This window comes from Strigops habroptila, chromosome 2 (assembly GCF_004027225.2).
Source record: "Strigops habroptila isolate Jane chromosome 2, bStrHab1.2.pri, whole genome shotgun sequence".
Classification (NCBI taxonomy): Eukaryota; Metazoa; Chordata; class Aves; order Psittaciformes; family Psittacidae; genus Strigops; species Strigops habroptila.
The window spans coordinates 114,088,039-114,108,616 of record NC_044278.2 but is presented as its reverse complement, the minus strand read 5'-3'; the positions used below and the strand labels follow the sequence as shown (position 1 = coordinate 114,108,616).

Below are 20,578 nucleotides of genomic sequence, written 5' to 3'. Positions count from 1 at the left end.
AGTGACAAAGCTGATGAGGGATAGTTAGGCATAATTTAGAACTATGGAAGTGCTTAGTTACATTACTGTGTATGTACTGTAACCAGTGCATCATTGTCATGGAGTAGCAGTAGCTTATACAATGTGACCATGTAGTGTCTTTCTGTATATCTTCTGAGGCAAAAATCTAAATTCTTGCTTTGGAGTCAAGAAGTTTGCCTAAGAAGGGACTGCAAGGTTTAATCCATTAAGAAGATAATGCCACTGGTATATGAAGGAAAATTTCCACGTCTTTGTTTCATTTTCAGGTAACTACACACTAAGAGTTGACTGCACCCCTCTTCTCTACAAACTGGTGTATAATGTGACAAAAGAGGTACAGAATCAGTGTGACTAGTGTTTGTGACTTTCTAAGAATGTAAAAGTGTAAGTTTACTGGATGAAATTGGATAATTCAATAATATTGGATTTGTCTTACCACTTTGCTGGAAGAATCTTGATCCCACCAAAATCTATGGCAAAAAAACCCATCACTGGTACACAGTCCAGGCTCACAGTTCCTCAGTATTCTTAGAAAGGTTGAAATGTGTCACCGACTTCAGTGGAACATTATTTGCAATATATAGTAAAAATAATAATAATGAAAACAAGATAATAAAAAAATTGACCAAGATCAGTTCTCTAAAGTTATAAGCATTGAAGGAAATAAATTGCATTTTAAATTTCCCTTTGATGTGCAAAAGAGCATTTGTTCATTTTCACATTGGCTAGCTACCATTTTTCATCTTGTCTGTTCCCTCTGAGTCTCCTTCATATCTTACTGAGCTCCTGAAATCCTGTAATAAATACTGAGGGATTGAGTGGGTTTTGCAACTGGCCAGATGTATGGATTTGCATGGTTACAAGTGGTCTGATCATGTCTCCTTTGCTTTCACCTCTCGGTGAATTATCATGAGGTTGAAAGACTGTGATCCATTAAAGCATGAGTCTTCAGTGACCATGTGAGGAGTTAACCAGATTAGTCACCTAGCATGAGCCTCTGTCACTATCCTCAGATCTGGAATCAGCTCAATTAACAGAAGACACCTCTGTCTGACTTAAGCAATGTAGGCTCCTTTTAAAGGCAACCGTAGAAATAGATACCTTTAGGATTAGATTCATTTGACCAAATGTGGTTCTCTGCTCTTGTACATACAGAGCTCTCAAACTATTTCCCCCCCAGATATTAAGGGAGCCCAGGTGACTTGGTCCCGTGTAGAAACATACACTGTAATGGCAGTGACGACTCTAGCTACTAGTGTCATCCCAATAGAAGCATTGATCCTAAGTTATTTTCAAATACATTGCACTTTCTTTCAACACTGGAAATGCCGTGGTTTGAATCTGGGGAATTTTATCTATGCTATTGCCATGTTTTTCTTTTCTTTCCTACTTTTCTTTTCTTATTGACTCTATCTTACTCTTTCTTCCCTGTGTGGGAAGAAGCTATGCTTCTTCAGACATTAGCTGTGACATTTCGCACACTGAAGGGCATTCTCTTTCACCTATAAACATTTCCATGTCTCTAGTGCTGTAGAGCCCTGGACATAACAATTTACTTCTTGTCTGCAGCAAGCCAGTTACCCAGGGATATGTCTTTGTGCAAAAGACAAAGTGAAAAAGTGCTCTGGGCTAAAAATAGTACCTCATCTTAGTCTGGAGGAAACTATTTAACTGTTGCTGGATTTGAGTAGAAAACTTTCATCAAGGTACCATTCGAAGTACTTGAAACTGGCTTTTTTGAAACTTTTCCTATTCAGTGTTATTTAAGCTTTTAACAGTAGAAGAATAATGTAAACAATAGAAAACCTGACAGCTATTCTGTAATTCCATGCTGTCTCCCTGACAAAAAGCTCCCAGAAGTACATTATATTCATCCATATTCTTCATAGCTGCATTTATAAAGGGGATTATTTTATGGCGGTGAGCTGTCAGTGACCATTTCTTAAAGCCGCTGTTGGAACATCTTATTTTTGTTAGCTGGTTATAGACAAAATCCACAACAACATTTTCTTTTCTTTTATTCCACAAAGCAGGATTCTGCAGCAGCATTCTGATTCTCTGCTGTTCTCTACTTTATGTACACAGTCAAATCTTTACAGTGATTGTAGTTTTCATTTCTGAACCATCTTTCATTAAGCAGTGTTGGTGTGCCACCAGGGACCTCCAGTGATCCATAAATCACAGGCTGTGAACCTTTCTCTAGAACATTTACACTCTTTGAGCTTTTCTGTAAGATCATTCATAGAGATCATTGGAATTTTTCCAAGGAAAAAGATGTTTTGATGGACTCTTGGACAGAAGTCAGGGATACCAAAGGGCGTTTGCTGAAGGACCACTTCTAGCCAGGACACCATTCGTTGGCATAGAAACATATATACAAATGATTGATAGACCCTGGAGAAATGTGGCACATCTTCGACTTGGCTCCCTGCTTCTAGCATCATAGAATAAAATTCTTGTAAGCGTTCAAACATCTTTATTCTTCAGGTCTCTAAAAATTCCAGTGAATAGGATTAGGAAAAGGTGGAGAGAAAATAAAGCTTGAACAGGGGAGTTCTGTTTTACAGAGGAATCTGCTTAATTTTCTTTTCCCTTTTTTCACTTTCATGTAAGTAGCCTCTTACAAAGATAACCAAAGACTACAATCTGTACCTTTGCTAATCAGCTGTGTCTTTTCCACTAATCTGAAAAAAAGCCCCTAATTTCTGTAAGGGCTAGAAGGACCAAAGCAGAGTGATTATATTCTTAGTTTTGCTATTTCGACTGCACTGCATTTGGTTTTGGATGACACTGGGAAGCTAGATATATGCATTATCACAGCCTCAGCCCATTAAGTCTTTGCATATCCTGGTTGTTAGTTCCTTCCATAGGAATAATGAGAGGTTCTCTGCACCTCAGGAGTCCTTGTTAATTCTTGGAAACTGCATAAATGGGACTAAAATGGTCACTGTGCTTTGCATGAGGCTTTTGCATAGGACTTAATTTCATTCAGGAAGCCCACTCTGTGAGATGCTTTTCATGGTTGGGATCCCTAAATGTACATAACAAATGTAAATAGTGTATGTGTACTTCCCTGCATGCAGCAATGCTGTTGATTAAGAATGATGCAGATAGATAGCTGTAAAGGTCTCCTTTGATAATGAGTTGAGTTAGAGGTACTTCCATTGAGATTATAATATTCTCCTCTCCAGATTTTAAGCCCTGACGAGGGTTATGAAAATAAGTCTCTTTATGAGACCTGGCTTGAGAAAGATCCTGCAAGTGAGAATAATAGCTATCCCAGGTAAGCTGTTAATCTTTCTTCTCTTTCCCAATATTTTCATAATATCATAGCATGGCTACTCGCCAGAATTTTTCAGGATGTGCTATTGATGACAGCAATACAAAACCTTTCTGTACAAGGTGACTTTCTAGCAATATCTTTTAAAGAAGTAAAATAAAATCAAATTTTATGACTTTTTTAAAATGAAAGTGACATCTATGCTTGCTGTAAAATGAAACCTCACACTTTTTAAAAGCTTTTTATTAGCAGAACAGCAATTTGGAAAGCAATCAAAAAAGAGCAGGGTGAAGGAAGAATTGAAAATACAGTTTAGTCACACTACTAGGTGAGATAATATCAAAATTGTTAGGATAAGCAAATGCTCAGTTGAAAGAAACTGCCTAGAGTGGTAATTACTTGTTCTTTGTTTATACAATGTAAATATAATACATTACAAATCTGTATCTCAGGGTATTAAAACTTCATATTTGAAGGTATTAAAACTCCAAAACACTCTGAGCCTGTGACTCAGGGCTAAATCTTTTCACAACGTGGCATTACTCACAGAAGGTAAATAGAATTGCCCCTTTGTGGGATTTGACAAAATATTCTGCATGTATTACCCTACCTTTCAGGCCCTGGTAAGATGAGTTTCTAGATTCATCAGACTCACTGAGGTTTCTTCCTTTTGAAAAGCTACCAGATCTGATCTTTCTCAGTTGATACAAATAGCTCCTTGCAGAAATTTATACTGACAGAAGAATTCCAGCTGGAATAGAAAAACTTGTTTCATTTCTAGCTGAGAAACACCAATTACTCACCAGGCTAGACATATAAACCTAAAGCTTAGTATAAAACTTAAATAAATATTTGAAAATACTTAGAATATTACATCTGTCCTTTTTCTTTCCCCCTGTCTTGCCACCCTTACCCAGCAGATGGCAATATCTACTTGTAAGTAAGAAATGCTAATTGTCTGCAGTGGAAATTCTTTCTCGGTCTTTGATTCTACTGTGGAATATGCTAAGTATATAAACACATCTGTCTTTACATATATTGCTGCCCAATTCATATTAGTTTGGAAATAGATTATTAATGTTTTCAGATTGCAGAGACATGCCTGATTGATAGAATTTTATGTGTCTTGTACATAATGTGTACGGGGGGGTTTTAAGTGTGGTCAATGTCATAATGAGGATTGCTACCTTTAAAAGATCTTCTTAGCAATATTGGATACTGAATTAGTGTGGTGGAGTAAAATCAGTTAGAGTCATTAAGCTTGCCACTCATCTAGTCTCTGATCTTACGAATGTCCCTGATGCACCCTCCAGAAGAACTGACCTCAATTTCTTTGAAAAATCTGCGTTTTGCATAAATTACTACCGTAGCATAGAGGAAATGCTCTCACTCAGATGTTGTCTTTTCTATATGTAGAATAAACAAACTGGGATCAGGCAGTGATTTCGAAGCTTACTTTCAGCGACTGGGAATTGCATCAGGCAGAGTCCGTTATACCAAGAACAGGGTAAGTCTTCCAGATTGCTTGAAGAAGTCTCTAGTGCTGAGCAGTCATCTTTTAAAAGCATTTGTTCATGATTAATACAAAAGCTTCAAAGAATCTTTGATTAGTTTGTATATCAGTGCAGTTTCTTAATTTAGCAAGAAACCTAAATGTTTGGAGAATAAAACATGTTAGAGTGATGTGTATATTCTATTGGCAGTCAAGGTCACTGAAGGGTATTTAATAGAATCTGAGGGGAAGTGTATATTTACTTCCACCATGCTATTAGTAGGGCCCTTAATATACAAATATGCCTGGACTGTGGTCAGAAATACACAAGATAAAAAGGGGCCATGAGGGAGGACTTCTGCTACCCCAAACTGTTCTTGCTTTTACTGAAGGCAATCTCCGTACAATGGGAACTGAAGGCAGGTCTGTGTAGATAGGGAGCAGGTAGCCTGCTCTCTTCATCTTGTACGACAGTCCATGGATTCATGTTGATTTAGATTCTTAAAATGAATGCATCAAAATGGAAGGATAACAAATTGTGTTTTGTAGCAAATAGCTTTTTTTCATTTGGAATCTGTGCAAAACATTATAGTTAAGTGATCAATACATCCCTTAACTGCAGCTAGAATACAGGGCACTGACAAATTTGCTTGCTCTTTTTCAGAAAGCAGACAAATTCAGCAATTATCCTGTTTATCATACAGTGTATGAGACCTTTGAGTTAGTGGAAAAGTTTTATGACCCCACCTTCAAGAAACAGCTAACAATTGCCCAGCTACGAGGCAAACTGGTTTATGAACTGGCAGATTCCCAGGTCATTCCATTTGACTGCAGAGATTATGGAGAAGCCCTAAAAGAATATAGCAACAGAATTTATAAATTGGCCAAGAAACATGAAGAACAGCTGAAACTTTACAAAGTATCATTTGGTGAGTAATAGCCATAAAGCTATTTCTTAAGTGTGTTAATTAAAATCATGTAGGGACACGTTATATCTGTTATAGCTGTGAAACTGAGTTCCTTACTTTCCTGTTTTAATTCTGCCATCATAACAAAGAGCCTCTTTTTTCCTTTTTTTTTTTTCCTAAACATAACACAGGTTTAACACATTACTGTATAGGTGAGAAAATTATAACAGTTTTCATATTATTTATTATGGGCATTATTACAATCCTTATGAGAAATCATAGACCTCAAATGCAGAACAAAGATATATCAGCCTGCTTCTCACTTTCTTACTTAAAAAGACAAAGGTTTATGGCAACTGCCTGGAACTTGAGAAACACAGGTGCCCATTCCTCCTCAGCCAAAGACTCCATCTAACCCTGGGAAACTTGCTTTCCATCTGTCTCAGTGCCTGGCTACCACTTTTAGGCCACAAACCCACTTCTCTAACTCTTCTGCAGAAATACCTCCATTTGCTGAGCACTTGAACACATTGCAGTGAAGCATATAAACCAGATCTGAAGCAGCAGAGTGCTCTGGATCCCAGGCTAGGATAGCCTCCACCACCACCTTTTTCATCTCCCTCTGTCCCTTTTTCCTTCTTGCCTCATTCACCCTTTGTGTTTCTGTACCAAGGAGGATTTTTCAGGCAGTCCCAATTGACTTGCTATCTGATGGACCCATGGTGTAGAGACATAAACTACCTTTGAGAGATGCAGTGCTTTTTAGGGGTTGTGTGAAACACTAAAAGTAACTCAACTTGGATCCTCATTTGGGGAAAATTAAGAATTACATTTAAAACTTCATATAGTGGCTTAGGTGATAAATTCTTGACTAATTTGAAAAGACACCCTTTTTTGTAAAAAGGCCACTCGAGACAGAAGCAGCCTTTTATGATGGATCATCTGCTCTGAGACTTCTCGTAACACAAGGATTTATTTCAATACATTCATGTCTTTACTGCAGCATATCTTGTAAGGAAACATCAAATCTGGAATTAATTTTTCCAGCAGTAGAACATCTACCATAATTTTTGTTATATCATTATTTTCATTGTTTGAGTTTCTCATTTTGGATTAGAAGTTGCCCAAACTACCTTCTGACCAATGCATCAATATTTGTTCCTAGATTCTAGAAGCAATCTTCTTCTTTTCAATCACTTAACCCTCTCCTTAATAACTTTACACTTGTGCCATTTTGACCAGGTCTTTTACAAGGCATGTTTTTCAATCTTTTCATTATTTTCATTATTTTCTCTAATGCCTGATCAGTTTTAAAATATTTCTTGAATAAAACTATAATTTTTAATTCTTGTTTCTTCTATTGCACCAGAATATATTAAAATACATTGGCAGTTTTTGTAATACTGTGTAAATTAAAATTAACTCAGCAGTTTCATAGAATTGCCTTTTGACAACACTGAATGTCAGAAAATTGTTAATTAAGCCTGAATAAATCACATAATTGCCCTTCAAAATAATAGATTGAGGTTCTGTTTGCCTTTGGATTCCCATTTTAGCCGTTCCTCTGCAAAAATGAAGGCTGGAAACCTTCTTTTCATGAAATATGCACTTGCAGTCATATGTTATCGCATATTTTCTAAAATAACCAACACTGACAACACTGAATAGTGATCATGAGCACAAATTCTCTTATATATTTTCAGATTATCTTTCTTTTTTCCTCTTAAATCCCCTCCTACTGCTTCTGAAATATCATCTATTGCCATGATATAGCCATGATGTCAGCAGGGCAGAACTCTGTCCTCCAGCACACTGGAAGCTATTGCCTTGGCTGTGGGCAAGTGTAAATTCTCAGCCTCACAAGGTGACATAGGTCTGCCTATACTTCGGTCCGTAAAGAGCTTGCATACATAAAATCTGTGCCTGTAATTGTGTAAACTAAACAAAAATGTGAATACAAGAACAAGCAAGTGTAGGCTGGTGATAATTAAATAAGTTTCCTAGAAATAGAAGAGCAAATGAGACGGCAGAACAGCTTTCAAAAGGAGTCCTGGGAACAGAAAGCCTATCACACCAACTAGTGTGATAAATCTGGCTACAGAAGGCCTGTCACACTAAAATAGTGTGATAAATTTATAAACAGCGAAGGGCTAGACTTGTCAACAGGGGACTGGATTTAGGAGATGACCTAATCTTATGCCCCATATTCCAGTATGATCAAAGAGAGGATACTCTCATTTATCTAAAGTTTTCTGACACTTGGGGGCAAAATGTACAAGTTGTAAGCCTTCCTTCTTTGTAATTGAGTTGATTTTTGGCAAGGCCAGAAGTTCTCCTCATAACACCCACCTGGTACTTATTCTACCAAAATTAGTTGTATAAATTGGTAGTTTTCCCAGGTTTGTAGCAAACAGACATTTCACAGGAAAATCACCAGAGCTGATATTGTCATTAAAAGAAAGGCCTGCTGCTTCTTTGGTGAAGTTATTCCACATGGCTTGGATGTGCTGCCAGGGACAGAGCTGGAAAAAGCACTGACTTATCTGCACATAGACAGGCATAGCAGGCAAAATCCCAGGGTCTGAGCAGCACCACTGTGGGGTGGTATGGGGGAATATGGCAGAGACTCCAGTGCTGAAACTCTAGTTCATGCATGGAGCAAGCACGTGCCTTGGCTACTTTAATCTACCCTGTCTATCACTGCGTTCCATGAGTTGTATCTTTTACACTTCACCCAATATTGTTCAATATCCATATCACACTCTTCTGTTATGATATGAATCGGATATAATGTTCCAAGAGGGAAATCTTGCTGTTCTTCAACAGCCTGCTAGTAGAGACGGTATATTTGATGCAAGTCAGGCTATTTATACCTAAATGCTGCAGTGCATCCCTTTGTTAAAAAGGAAACTTCAGAGTTCTCGATTTGCAATGCCAGCCCATCGTCTCCTTGCCAGGCAGAGGGAAGATGTATACTTTTGAAAGCTTTATCAAGCATTCTGCTTTGTTGTTGGCCTTGTTGCACGAGGTCTTTATCTATTACTGCTAGTAGTGCAGCTCTTCAAAGTCTGCAATAGTGAAACGAATGAATGATGGAAAGATAACAAAATTAATGCAATTGTATCAGCAAAACAAATGTATTTTTTCTCCCACTGGGTAACTGAAAGGTATATTGGGCTCAGTAGATACTCTGAAGTTGTTCACAAAGTCCTTCCTTTTCTAGATCCTCTTTTTTCTGCTGTGGTGAACTTCTCAAAGGCTGCTGATGAATTTCACAGGAGACTTGAACAAGTTGACAAGAAAGAGTAAGTTTGAAAAAAAATGTTTTATATATAAATATATAAAATATAAAAAATGTTTTATATATAAATATATCAATATATATAAATATATCAATATATAGATATATGCCTTAGGTACCCAGAGTGGCAGTTTTTTCTTTCCAATAACTGTAGAAGGAGTCTCTCTGATTAGTGTAAGATGGAGCCCTCCAACTCTGAGAAAGGCAATATCTGCTAAGATGAATTCTGCTTCCTGGGATGAACAGTACCAGCTGTAGAGCTTATTACTAGTATCAGGTTGTCATTAAGATGATTTTAATACACAGAAAGGCAGGCAGCACTAAAAGTTAAAGTTGGACTGAGCTCTTCACCTTCTGTTCAGTAAAAATGAAGTCATGTTTCCTCATGAAATGAAATGTTTCCTCACTCCGTGAAATCTCTCTGTCTCCATTTCCTGCAGTCCATTGACAGTGCGAATCATGAACGATCAGCTGATGTTTATAGAAAGAGCTTTCATTGATCCTCTTGGCTTACCAGGAAGGAAGTTTTACAGGTGAGGAATGAGGTTTCCTGCTCAGCTGCCTAAGGCACTGTGTTTGAAGGTGAACCCCACACTAGCTGGTCAGCTGAACTGCTCTATAGGCTTCATATAGGAATTACAGCTCCACAGAGCTGTTTTAGGTAATATCCAGTGAGTAGCAGATTTTGTTAATAGCCCCCGAGAAGAACTCCATGGCTGCACCAGTCTTGTGGTGCCTAATTCCTCTCTTTGGGTCTGGCACTCTGTTTTTTCTCCATCATACTCTGTGACTTTTCCTTGCAGGTGTGTAGCACTACTTCTCTTACCACTTGCTCTTTCAAAGCTGTACAAAGTGAAGATTGAGTGGAGAATCAACTGTACTGAAAAGAAAGGAGAAAAGAGGGTAAAAGGGAGAAGACGATGAAAACAGATGTGTAGCAAGGATCAAGAGAAGTCCAGAATACAGAATTTGGAGAGAGACCTTTGAGCTCAGGATAGGTGAAGTCCCATGAGCTGTAGAGTTCCAGCTGTCCCAGCTTTGGCTGCTTCTATAGATGCACCTATTAGCTTAAATAATTTACTAGTTATTCTTGAAGTTTTCTCTCTACATAGGCCTGGAGAAAGACAATGTTTAGTGCACCACAACACCCTTTATAGAAACCCAGTGCATTCATTAGTAACACTTGACAAGAAGCTAACTGCCACTGTCAAGTGTGTGACTGCCTCACTTTACTATTAGCACCCGCCTTTTCCTAATGACTGGATATATCTGACTCACTGATGGAAGGCTTTCACACCAAGCCAGAAGTCCTTCAGATAGGTAGAATTTGAGAATCACTCATCCATCCTCCTAGGATAAACTGTCATTCACACTTCTGGAAGAATGAAATGGTTGTTTCCTACAGTTCTTGTTGGGTATTAGGAATCACTTAGAGCTGTCTGGATTTTTTAACTTGTTTTTTACTTGCTTGCATTTATTAATCTAGTTTGTTTTGATTTGGGAAGACTCCCATGTACTACAGATATGCTTTCATATTTCATATGAACAAAATCGATTTAAAAGCAGATACGCAACTATTCATTATTTAAGAAAAAAAATCCCACCAACAAATAAAAATTGATACTTTTGCTCAGTTCTGCTCCAATATGATCATTTCTTCTCTGGAGAATTCATGCTTTTATCAAGAATTCTCCCACACATATTTTTCCCCTCTTTTTTGCATTCCTTTCCCAGACCTTGCTGACCATCATACAGCTGCTTCATTGGTTTTGAGGTTTCTGTTCCACTTCTCACTGTACACCCAGAACTAGTTTTATTCCCTAGTTCAACAGGTTTGTTAAGCTCCCATTTTCAAAAAAATTAATATTAGTTCCTAATTAGACAAATGTACCATCTCTTCCGAGGAGAAGGCTCCCTGTCCTAAATCTGTGCCATAGATTTTGCCCTTAGGGCTGCTTCCTCCTGTCATTTTAAAGATAGGTCCAGCTAGATGTCCTGTGTATTTGGTAAGTTCTGATTTTCAGGAGGTTCATAGCTGCTTTATGTAACATATAGAGTTCCCTACAATGAACACACACACCGTTAACGATTAATTATTTAGTATAGTTCTATTTTTCTTCTTTCCCCCCAGGCATGTCATCTTTGCTCCAAGCAGTCACAACAAGTATGCTGCAGAGTCCTTCCCAGGGATCTATGATGCCCTGTTTGATATTGAAAGCAAAGCGGATCAGCGTGAGGCCTGGGAAGAAGTAAAGAGGCAGATTTCCATTGCAGCCTTCACTGTGCAGGCAGCAGCAGGGACACTGAAAGAAGTAGCATAGGATGATGGCTTCGATAAGCTCAGTCAAACAGCTAAGTTACAAGTGCAGCACAGTCAGGCTGCTGCAGTGACCCAGTCACAACTGACTGCCTGCTGTACTGGAGTTCCCAGCCTTCTGAATGCGTGCGAGTGTACTGGTGGGGTGAACAGGAGCTTTGCATATCAAAGAACTCTGGAGTTAGAAGATATTGCTTCTCTGATACTGACAATACTCTTGCTTTAAGAACAATCCTAGATGGAGTCAAATTTGGGGGTAGGGAGAAGGAAGAATTAGTTCCCAATTAGAGTTTTCTGAAAGATCTGCCAATTTTGAGGACCCTTTAGTTTAGACGTACAACAAGAAATGCTGGTATTTGCCAAGCTGCCTGTAAATATTGCCCGTAGCAGTGATCAACAGCACACATATAGAATTCTATGATTCTATATGAAGAGAAAACATATAACACTCCTCAGCACCTGCATTTTTCTTGTTGGGGTAATTACTTTTATAACATAGGACACCAAAGGCATCTCTGTATTTGAGAATCTATTCTGCAGGGCTGGTGAGTGCTCATTTAGAATCACAGAATCATAGAATCATAAGGGTTGGAAAGGACCTTAAGATCATCTTGTTCCAACCCCCCTGCCATGGGCAGGGACACCTTGCCCTAAACCACGTGGTCCAAGGCTCTGTCCAACCTGGCCTTGAACACCGCCAGGGATGGAGCATCCACAACCTCCCTGGGCAACCCATTCCAGTGCTTCACCACCCTCACTGTAAAGAACTTCTTCCTTATATCTAATCTAAACTTCCCCTGTTTAAGTTTGAAGCCATTACCCCTTGTCCTACCACTACAGTCCCTAAGAGTCCCTCCCCAGCATCCTTGTAGACCCCCTTCAGATACTGGAAGGCTGCTATGAGGTCTCCACGCAGCCTTCTCTTCTCCAGGCTGAACAGCCCCAACTCTCTCAGCCTGTCTTCAAACGGGAGGTGCTCCAGCCCTCTTATCATCCTCGTGGCCCTCCTCTGGACTCGCTCCAACAGCTCCATGTCCTTTTTATGTTGAGGACACCAGAACTGTATGCAGTACTCCAAGTGAGGTCTCACAAGAGCAGAGTAGAGGGGCAGGATCACCTCCTTCGACCTGCTGGTCACGCTTCTTTTGATGCAGCCCAGGATACGGTTGGCTTTCTGGGCTGCAAGCGCACACTGCCGGCTCATGTTAAGCTTCTTGTCAACCAACACCCCCAAGTCCTTTTCTGCAGGGCTGCTCTGAATCTCTTCTCTGCCCAGCCTGTAGCAGTGCCTGGGGTTGCCCCGACCCAGGTGTAGGACCTTACTGATTTGCTTGCTTCTCCTGCAAAAGCAGTACCAGCCATTCTTGATAATGAGAGAAATAGCAGCTTAGATGCAGAAATCCAGAAGCATTTCTTCAGGGAGCCAGTGTCCATCCATCTCAAAGTCACTGTGTGCCTCCCTCCTCTACTGGCACTTTGGAAAATAAAGACTTTGTGGCATAACCAGACACTGACGTCCCTGCTCCTATTGACACTTTCATTAGTCCCAAACCCATTATGGCAGCTTTTGTTCCTATTTTTTGCTGGGAGATCTCTTTCATGCAGATGTGCTCTTCAAGTTGAGGAAGCTGGAGGCATTGACACTATTGGCATGGGGCTTGAGGTTATTCTGTTCTCATATAAGACCTGAAGGAAGTTTCCTGTCAGGAGCTGCTTTTGCTTTCAAAGAGAAACTGAAATGCATGAGAAAGGTAATTGTACAAAACTGTTTAATTTGTAAAAAAATATAATTCTTGCTTCATTTGCCCTTTAGCTGTACTTCTCATCTACATGCTTTACAAGTAATAAAAGTGGTAGAATTTTATCAAATCACATTTCAGTTTGTGGGAGCTAATAAAACCGCATTTCTTCTCTTATGTAAAATATTCTACAGTTTTTCTCACAACCATAAATTGCACCAGGTCGTGGGAATAAAATCCTTTTTGTTTTATGGGGAACAGAACAGAAGTTGTACTAAAAAAAGACGGAATTAGAGAAACAGGACAATTAGTAAGCTACAGAAGGAGTTGTTCTCATCTCAGACACTTGGAATTCAGGCAAGGCAACCAAACGTTACTGTAGTTCAGTCCTTTGGGAAGTCGTTTGGGGTGTATGCCACCAAGAGAGGCTTTCATTAGCATCACTTCCATTAAGCCTCCTGAAAGACAAAGGACTTGTGTACCTGTGGATGTTCTGCTCATAACTTACTGTTAAATTGCTTTCACAAATTAAGCCTTAGGCACATGAGGAGGAAATTACACTTCCATAGTCCATGCTTTACCTCTCCTGTTGGAGAAAGGAGTGCCTGACTGACCTCATCAGCATGCACGAGACACAAATAGTGCTGAGGACACCACAACAGTGACTACATAGAATCACAGAATAGTTTGGGTTGGAAGGGACATTTAAAGTTCATCTAGTTCCAACCCCCCTGCAATGAGCAGGGACATTTTCAACTAGATCAAGTTGCCCAGAACCGCACCCAGCCTGGCCTTGAATGTCTCCAGGGATGGTGCATCCACCACCTCTCTGGGCAACCTGTACCAGTGTTCTACCACTCTCATTGTGAAGAATTTCTTCTTTATGGTTGATGTTCTCTTGACTTCTACTTGACTGAGGCCGCTCACAGTTATTAAGCTGCTCATCCCCACATTTGTAGCGTAAGGTGTTGCCGAAGGATGTGTGATATCTTGCGAGCAGCAACTGGTACATAACTGCAACGTTTTTCTTTCCCTTCTGAATCACCCACTTTTCCTGCTCCATTGTAGCTTTATGTTAACTGCAATGGGCAGTAACTGAATGTGCTCCCGAGGAAGGGTTGGGATATCTGCATGGTGGAAAAAAGCCACTAGTGCCTCTTCCTCATGAACAGCAGCTAGCTTTGGAGCTGTCAGTGGTTGCTGCCACTGGATCATCAGAGGGCAAGGCAAACAAGGGATTTCCGCATGAAAAGGAAATATCTGTTGAAGAGTGCTTCCTGCCTAATTTACAGAAATCTGTTTAATAACATAAACCAGTGAATAAATGTTTCACCAGTAAACATACGTTTTCAGTGGTAGCTAACCTTTGAAGTTTTGTGCCATGCAAAAGAACATATTATATCTATCTTCTTGTTTCTATGTGCAGTTCAAAGATGTAAGAATAAATTACAGCTCACATCAGGCTGAATGCACAGCTGGCATTGATTGCTTTGATCCTTTTCTCAACTTAATCGATAGCTCTGCATGAATGTAGGATCCATCATGACACGATACACCCTGGGAAGTATACAAAATGGCTTAAATCTATTTCCATTCCTGCCTATAAAGTTCTACTGAGGGAGAGTGATATCCAAATCCTTATAAATAGGAAAACCAAATCACTTATAAATGTTTTATACTAGTTGTTTTCCATAAAGTCCCATATTCCCGGTATGAAAAGGATCAGTTACTCAGAGCTGAGATTGCCTCCCCTGCTTCAGCCAACCGTATCTTCTTTTCTGTAGGTGGGCAACCAGGCAACTGCTGCCGTCCCACAGCCCAAAGGCTGCTGTATTTGTGTAGCTCCTAATTTCAAAGCGTGTAGGGATTTTTCAGGCTCTCCTCATGGATGGATAACACTGTACTGCCTGCTCTGTCCTTCCCCAATTCCATCTGCACAGTTGACTCAGCCTGGCTGAAGCAATCTGTGAATCATAGAGCAGGAAGAAAGAGACCCATCATAGAATCATAGCACAGTTTGGGTTGGAAGGGACCTTAAAGCTCATCCAGTTCCAACTCCCTGCCATGGGCAGGGACACCTTCCACTAGACCAGGTTGCTCTAAGCCCCATCCAGCCTGGCCTTGGACACTGCCAGGCATGGGACACATTCAAGGCCAGGCTGGAGCTGGAAAACTATTTGGCAAAATTAAACTGAGTAAAGTTAAACAACATCACTTGGATATTTGGTTTGCTGATTGTCTCTTTAGAAAATCAGTTCCAAAGGGAAAATGTCAGGACGTTATTTTGGATTCTCTTCTGGTTGAAATACCTTTGGTTTGCCTTTGGAAAGGAAGCCGAAACACTTGGTCAATTTGGTGATGGCTGGAAAGTGGGGATAACCTACACATTCTGTTCTACACCAAGTAAGTGATAAACACAATCCAGTTACAATACTCATTCATTTGCACTGAAAATGGTAGCAACTTAGAATAGTTATTCTGCTGTGGTTTTCAATCAATCAATCAATCAATCAAAATAGAACCATCTCAAAAATGCTCTGTGGATCTTAAGCTTAATAAACTCAAACTAATTCAAAACCTTGGAAGATTAATTGTTTGGGATTAAGTGATGCCAGCGCTTCTCTCATCACCCTGTAATTTAGCAACCCTTCTCAAAGTTGACTCATGCATCAAGGGACTGTCTTTGCGGAGTGATGAAATTAAAACTTCCCTATCCCAGTATCCTGATGACTGAAGTACAAGTAACCAGCTGAAGAAGCTTCATAAGTCTTCTCAGTAACTACACAGTTCAGGTGTTAGAACAAGGCAGTGTTATCATTCAGCCAAAGCAAATTGTTAAATCTAGGTTCTGCTGATCTAAACCTGCATTCTTTTACAACAGTGATAAAACACAGTGTGTAACTCGGTGTATCTATTAAGCAAAAGACATTGCAAGAGAAAGGTCCTAAAGTCAATCAGCCCATTAAGCAGATGATCACAGTCAGCACTGGTGCTGTATAATGACTTTTTCACAGACCCAATTTCCATTGTTCTATCCTTCCTCTATAGATAACCTACAAAATCATCTTTACATGCTCATAAGGGCCAAGGCAATGTGAACTCTATAGGCTGCATGTTATTTTACAACAGAACAGGACCTGACCACCCAGCCATCTTCCCCCAGTGACCCCAAACCCTCTCCTTGTCTGGAGAAGCTATTGCTGGTCCTGTCCATGCTGCTTAAAAGAATATCAGGCAGCAGGTTTAAAACAAAGGGATTACTCACTCTACATGTCATTACATGGTGAAGCTTATTGCTACAGGAGCTTGTGAAAGGTGCAGTAGGTTAAAAAAGGATCAGACACATGCAAGGAATGCTCATGCCTAATGATGCAACTTTCATTCAGAAATGAAAGCACTTGGAAATTAAAGCATATGGGTGCATGAAGGGATTAAAACATACCTGCTTCATTCCTTGCTGTAAGCACTTCTCATGGAGAGATTATTGGGAAAGACGGTACCTTCACTCTCTCATTGTGGTGCATCCACTGAATAAACAGCCCCTTAAGTGCTGGTCCTCTATTCGCATGCAATTCCTGGAAGCCCAGGAAAATTGATAAATGTACCTTCAAAAGGTTCTCCTCTTCAGACCAAGATAATGATTAAACACATCAATCATGGCTCTTATTTAAAAAATGAAACAAACAACAAAATTGCTTGAAAGCAGAGGTAGTTTATCCTCCAGTGGTGTCATTCAAAAGGTAAGAGGTGTTGTGCAGCGTGTGCAGAGAAGAGCTACTGCAATGACCCCAAATAATACCTAAGGAAAACAGCAGCAGGATGAGATTCTGGAAGATACTAAAAGTCACTGAGGACTTTCTGCACCTCCCAGACAATGCTGTAGAGACACTCATGGAGGCAGAGCTGGAATCTAAGGAGACACAGCATGAAAAGCAGCTGGGGACCTCCTTTCTGCAGCTGGTAGGAATAGGATATATTCAGCATGGCCTGCTCTTTCTCTTTCTCTCCCTTACTCTAAATTCCTCTATTTTCATTCATTTTAGCATACAGTTACGACTGCCATTAAGAAAGCTGAATGACGGTGAACATCATGGACTTCCCTATGGCAGAGCAGAGAAGACAACACTAATTAGATGAAACACAGAAATCTTGCTTCTGCTTTGCTGTTCTCTTGTGAGCTGAAGCAAAGCGCTCCTCTGTTCCTCACTGAGCAACACCTGCTACACAGAAACTGTCCCTAGAGAAACCAGCAGGAGCTGAATTTAGTGAGCAGCCTTTTCTAAGGCAAAAGACTCTTTCCATTACACCACTGAGACTAAAAGTAGCTCCGGTAAAGCATGAGCGGCTACTGCTTCACCCTGTAGTTCAGCTGCAAGTCTATGATGCATCTGAGTTGAGCTCTCAGTCAAATTCTGCAGTTACTTCTCTTAATTGTTAATTCTCCTATTCAGTGTCAGCAGGAGAAAATTAGAAAGCCCCAATGGTTTGGGAGCTGTCTGTCCCATGGATTGCTTCTGTACTTGCTTGTGCCAATCATCTATGAAGTCAAGGCAGCTCCGGTTGGTGTCAACAGTTTTTGTCCTGATGGATCCTACACCTTTAAACTTCTTCATCATCCAAGAAAATCTATGAGCTATTCTGCAACCCAACCCCTGGGGCACATCCATCTTCTGGATGAGCTTGGGGAGCTCAAAGAATGGAGGAGGAAGAGCAGGACTGGTTTGTTAGGCACCTCATGCATGAGGGGCTGGACCTGGTTCAAGTAAACTGCAAACACGTTACAACTTTCCATAAAGGGAAAGAACAGGAGAGGCAATAATGGGAAAAGCAGGTCACAGGAGGGTATCAATCAGGTAAGAATAGACTTGCTGTGTTTACATGGCACCTTCCACAGATGTGCTTTGCTAGCTTGCTGACAGTAACTGCTAACGTGTTCCTGATGCTGCCATCCACACTATAGCCAACCTTGGCTGTATTTTCAGAAGGAAACCCAAGCCACAGTTGCTGGACACAGCGACTGTTGTGACAACACACCCTTACTTAACCCACAGGCAGCAGGATACCACAGCTGGGGAAGCACAGATTGCTGTAGACACTGAGCACCGAAACATTCGGTTCCGTCTGAGATCACTCATCCATGTTTCCTTACTCTTTCCACCTGAGCCTGCTCTGGCACCTCCTGCCTGCACCAAACCCCATCTTCATTCTGCAGCACAAGATATATCATCCTGGAACCTTGCCCTGCAGAATTGTGGGCACTTGCTTAGTGTTGCCCATCACCACAGCAGAGAGTGAAGCACAAACATCCTGCCTATTACAGGCAGAAATAAACACACTTGGTAAGCGAAGTTCATTGTTGGTATACTTGAAGTCTCACCTGTGTGATCAAAGAATGTTCAGTCTCTACTTATTACCAAAAAAAACTTGTTATTATATTATTATATAAAACTATATAGAAACAAAGGTAGAGCAAGTGAGGCAACAACCACCTGGTCATGAGAGAACTTGCAAAAGCCAAACAAGCTAAAACAAAGCTCCAGGCAGACAAAGAGAAGTTCAGACAATGCCAACCTGGCATGTCCTGAGACCCTGCTGGGCTAAACCAAAGCTGGTGCCCTGCTACCCACTGTGGCAATGCTGCATTTATTGAGCTGTCAGCAGAGATTGACACTTGGGGTATCCCGTTTTTGAAGCAACAGTGGTTAAGGGCAGCTACTTACATATAGTTGTATGCATACTTAGTATGCATTGTGTACAACTTAGTATGCAGTCCTGGCAAACCAGAGATGGATGAAACAGACCTGGCTTTTCTTTCATTCTCAAACCATCCCAGATCACATAATTCAGCCTGATTGGACTTTGGTTTTGCAAATATCAAATATCATTCTTCTCATCTGCAGTCTAATAGATGATAACCTGCCTAAGGACTAGATACCGACACAAGGTTCAGCGTGTAACTGCAGAACTCAGCAGTTGCCTTGCGGGCAGTATTACACTGCGGTTTGTACTCAAATGTAATTGCCAGAATATGGAGAGGCTCTGGCAAAATCTGTCAGCTCTTTCAGGGCTACTGCTCGTTCTGCAGACAAATATACTTACAATTCAGTGAAGAAGACCTACAGTGTATGGGGGAAATGGCAATGTTCAACACTGCAGATTACAATTATACCTTTGACAAGTTACGTTTACTTAAGTACCCCTATGGGACAGTTTAAGATTAAACATATGTGCATTATGCAATAAAACTGTGAAATGCAAAAACTCATTAGTTTTTAGAATGCCAGAGCGTCTCTCCTATGAAGACAGGCTGAGAGAGCAGGGCTTGTTCAGCCTGGAGAAGAGAAGGCTCTGGGGAGACTTAAAGCAGCTTCCAATGCCAGAAAAGGACGACAAGAAAGCTGGAGAGGGGCTTTTTACAAGGGCAGGTAGGGACAGGACAATGGGAATGGCTTTAAACTGACAGAGGGGAGATTGAGATTAGGTATTAGTAAAAAATTCTTCCCTGTGAGGGTGCTGAGGCGCTGGCACAGGTTGCCCAGAGAAGCTGTGGATGCCCCATCCCTGGCAGTGTTCAAGGCCAGGTTGGATGGGGCTTGGAGCAACCTGCTCTAGTGGAAGGTGTCCCTGCCGGTGGCAGGGGTTTAGAACTGGATGTACTTTAAGGTCCCTTCCAACCCAAAACGTTCTGTGATTCTATGATTAAAATGACACATGCTTTAGCTTAAGAACTGAGTGCTCAACATTCTGGTACGGACACTCAACCACATTGAAGTTTTTGGCCACTTTTAAGTGTACCAGTCCCAACCATGCTGCAGTCTTCAGGCAACAAGCATCAATATAGTTGTCAAAACAAATGTAGTAAACTTAATTGTCTGCATTCTAAAGTAAAATATTATTGAGGAGAAGTACAAAAGAAATGCTCAACAGTGCCACTGTGTTCACACAGGAACAAGGTGAACATTTATACAGATACAGGAGAATATTAATTACTGTGACTTGAAGTTTTAGTACTTTGGCTCATGCACAGTTGGAGCTGTTGCTTTGTGTTAACCTTCACTCTTAGCAGGTTTTCTGTGAACTATTCATTTTTCTATACACACATGAAAACCCTTCTCTTAAAAATTTATCTGCAACTACATTTTAATATCCTCCACTCATTTTACCAGCTTTATCTTCTTCGCTGCTGTTCTTTGCGCACTTGGAAAGCGTAAGGATCCCAGTTGAGTTATAAATCCATGTAAGTAAAAACTTTTTGTAACAGAAGTGCTGCCAGGCTTCCAATTTGCAGAGCTACAATGGAAGAGTAATTGTGCTCTGAACGCTTTAGCTGTAGGTTTTTCTTCATGAGCAGACACTCCAGCTGTTAACTGCTTTCACAGATGAAGGCAGAACATTTAAAGTTTGGGTTAATGTTTATGTACACAATATAGCTTGATTACAAGGCGTTCCCTTAAAAACAATGAAGTCCCTTAGGGTTTAGAAGCACACAGCATCAACTCTGCCTCGTATACATGAGTTTG

The 20,578-nt window shown here is 40.5% G+C and overlaps 1 protein-coding gene across 3 annotated transcripts in view; it reads left to right on the top strand.

Annotated features, from left to right (window-relative positions):
- Positions 1-14,613, top strand: part of LOC115604215 (N-acetylated-alpha-linked acidic dipeptidase 2-like) — a 33,758-nt gene extending 19,145 nt beyond the window's left edge. For 2 of the 3 annotated variants that reach the window (XM_030477105.1, XM_030477107.1), the window contains 7 exons: positions 288-355; positions 3,213-3,304; positions 4,718-4,808; positions 5,458-5,722; positions 8,925-9,006; positions 9,443-9,535; positions 11,134-14,613. In XM_030477105.1, coding sequence (XP_030332965.1) covers positions 288-355; positions 3,213-3,304; positions 4,718-4,808; positions 5,458-5,722; positions 8,925-9,006; positions 9,443-9,535; positions 11,134-11,323 — 881 coding nt within the window. In that variant the 3' untranslated portion in view covers positions 11,324-14,613. Of the gene's footprint in view, positions 1-287; positions 356-3,212; positions 3,305-4,717; positions 4,809-5,457; positions 5,723-8,924; positions 9,007-9,442; positions 9,536-9,805; positions 10,636-11,133 lie in introns of those variants that run through there. The other variant, XM_030477106.1, reaches the window with a different exon arrangement.
- Positions 14,614-20,578: the final 5,965 nt, after the last annotated feature.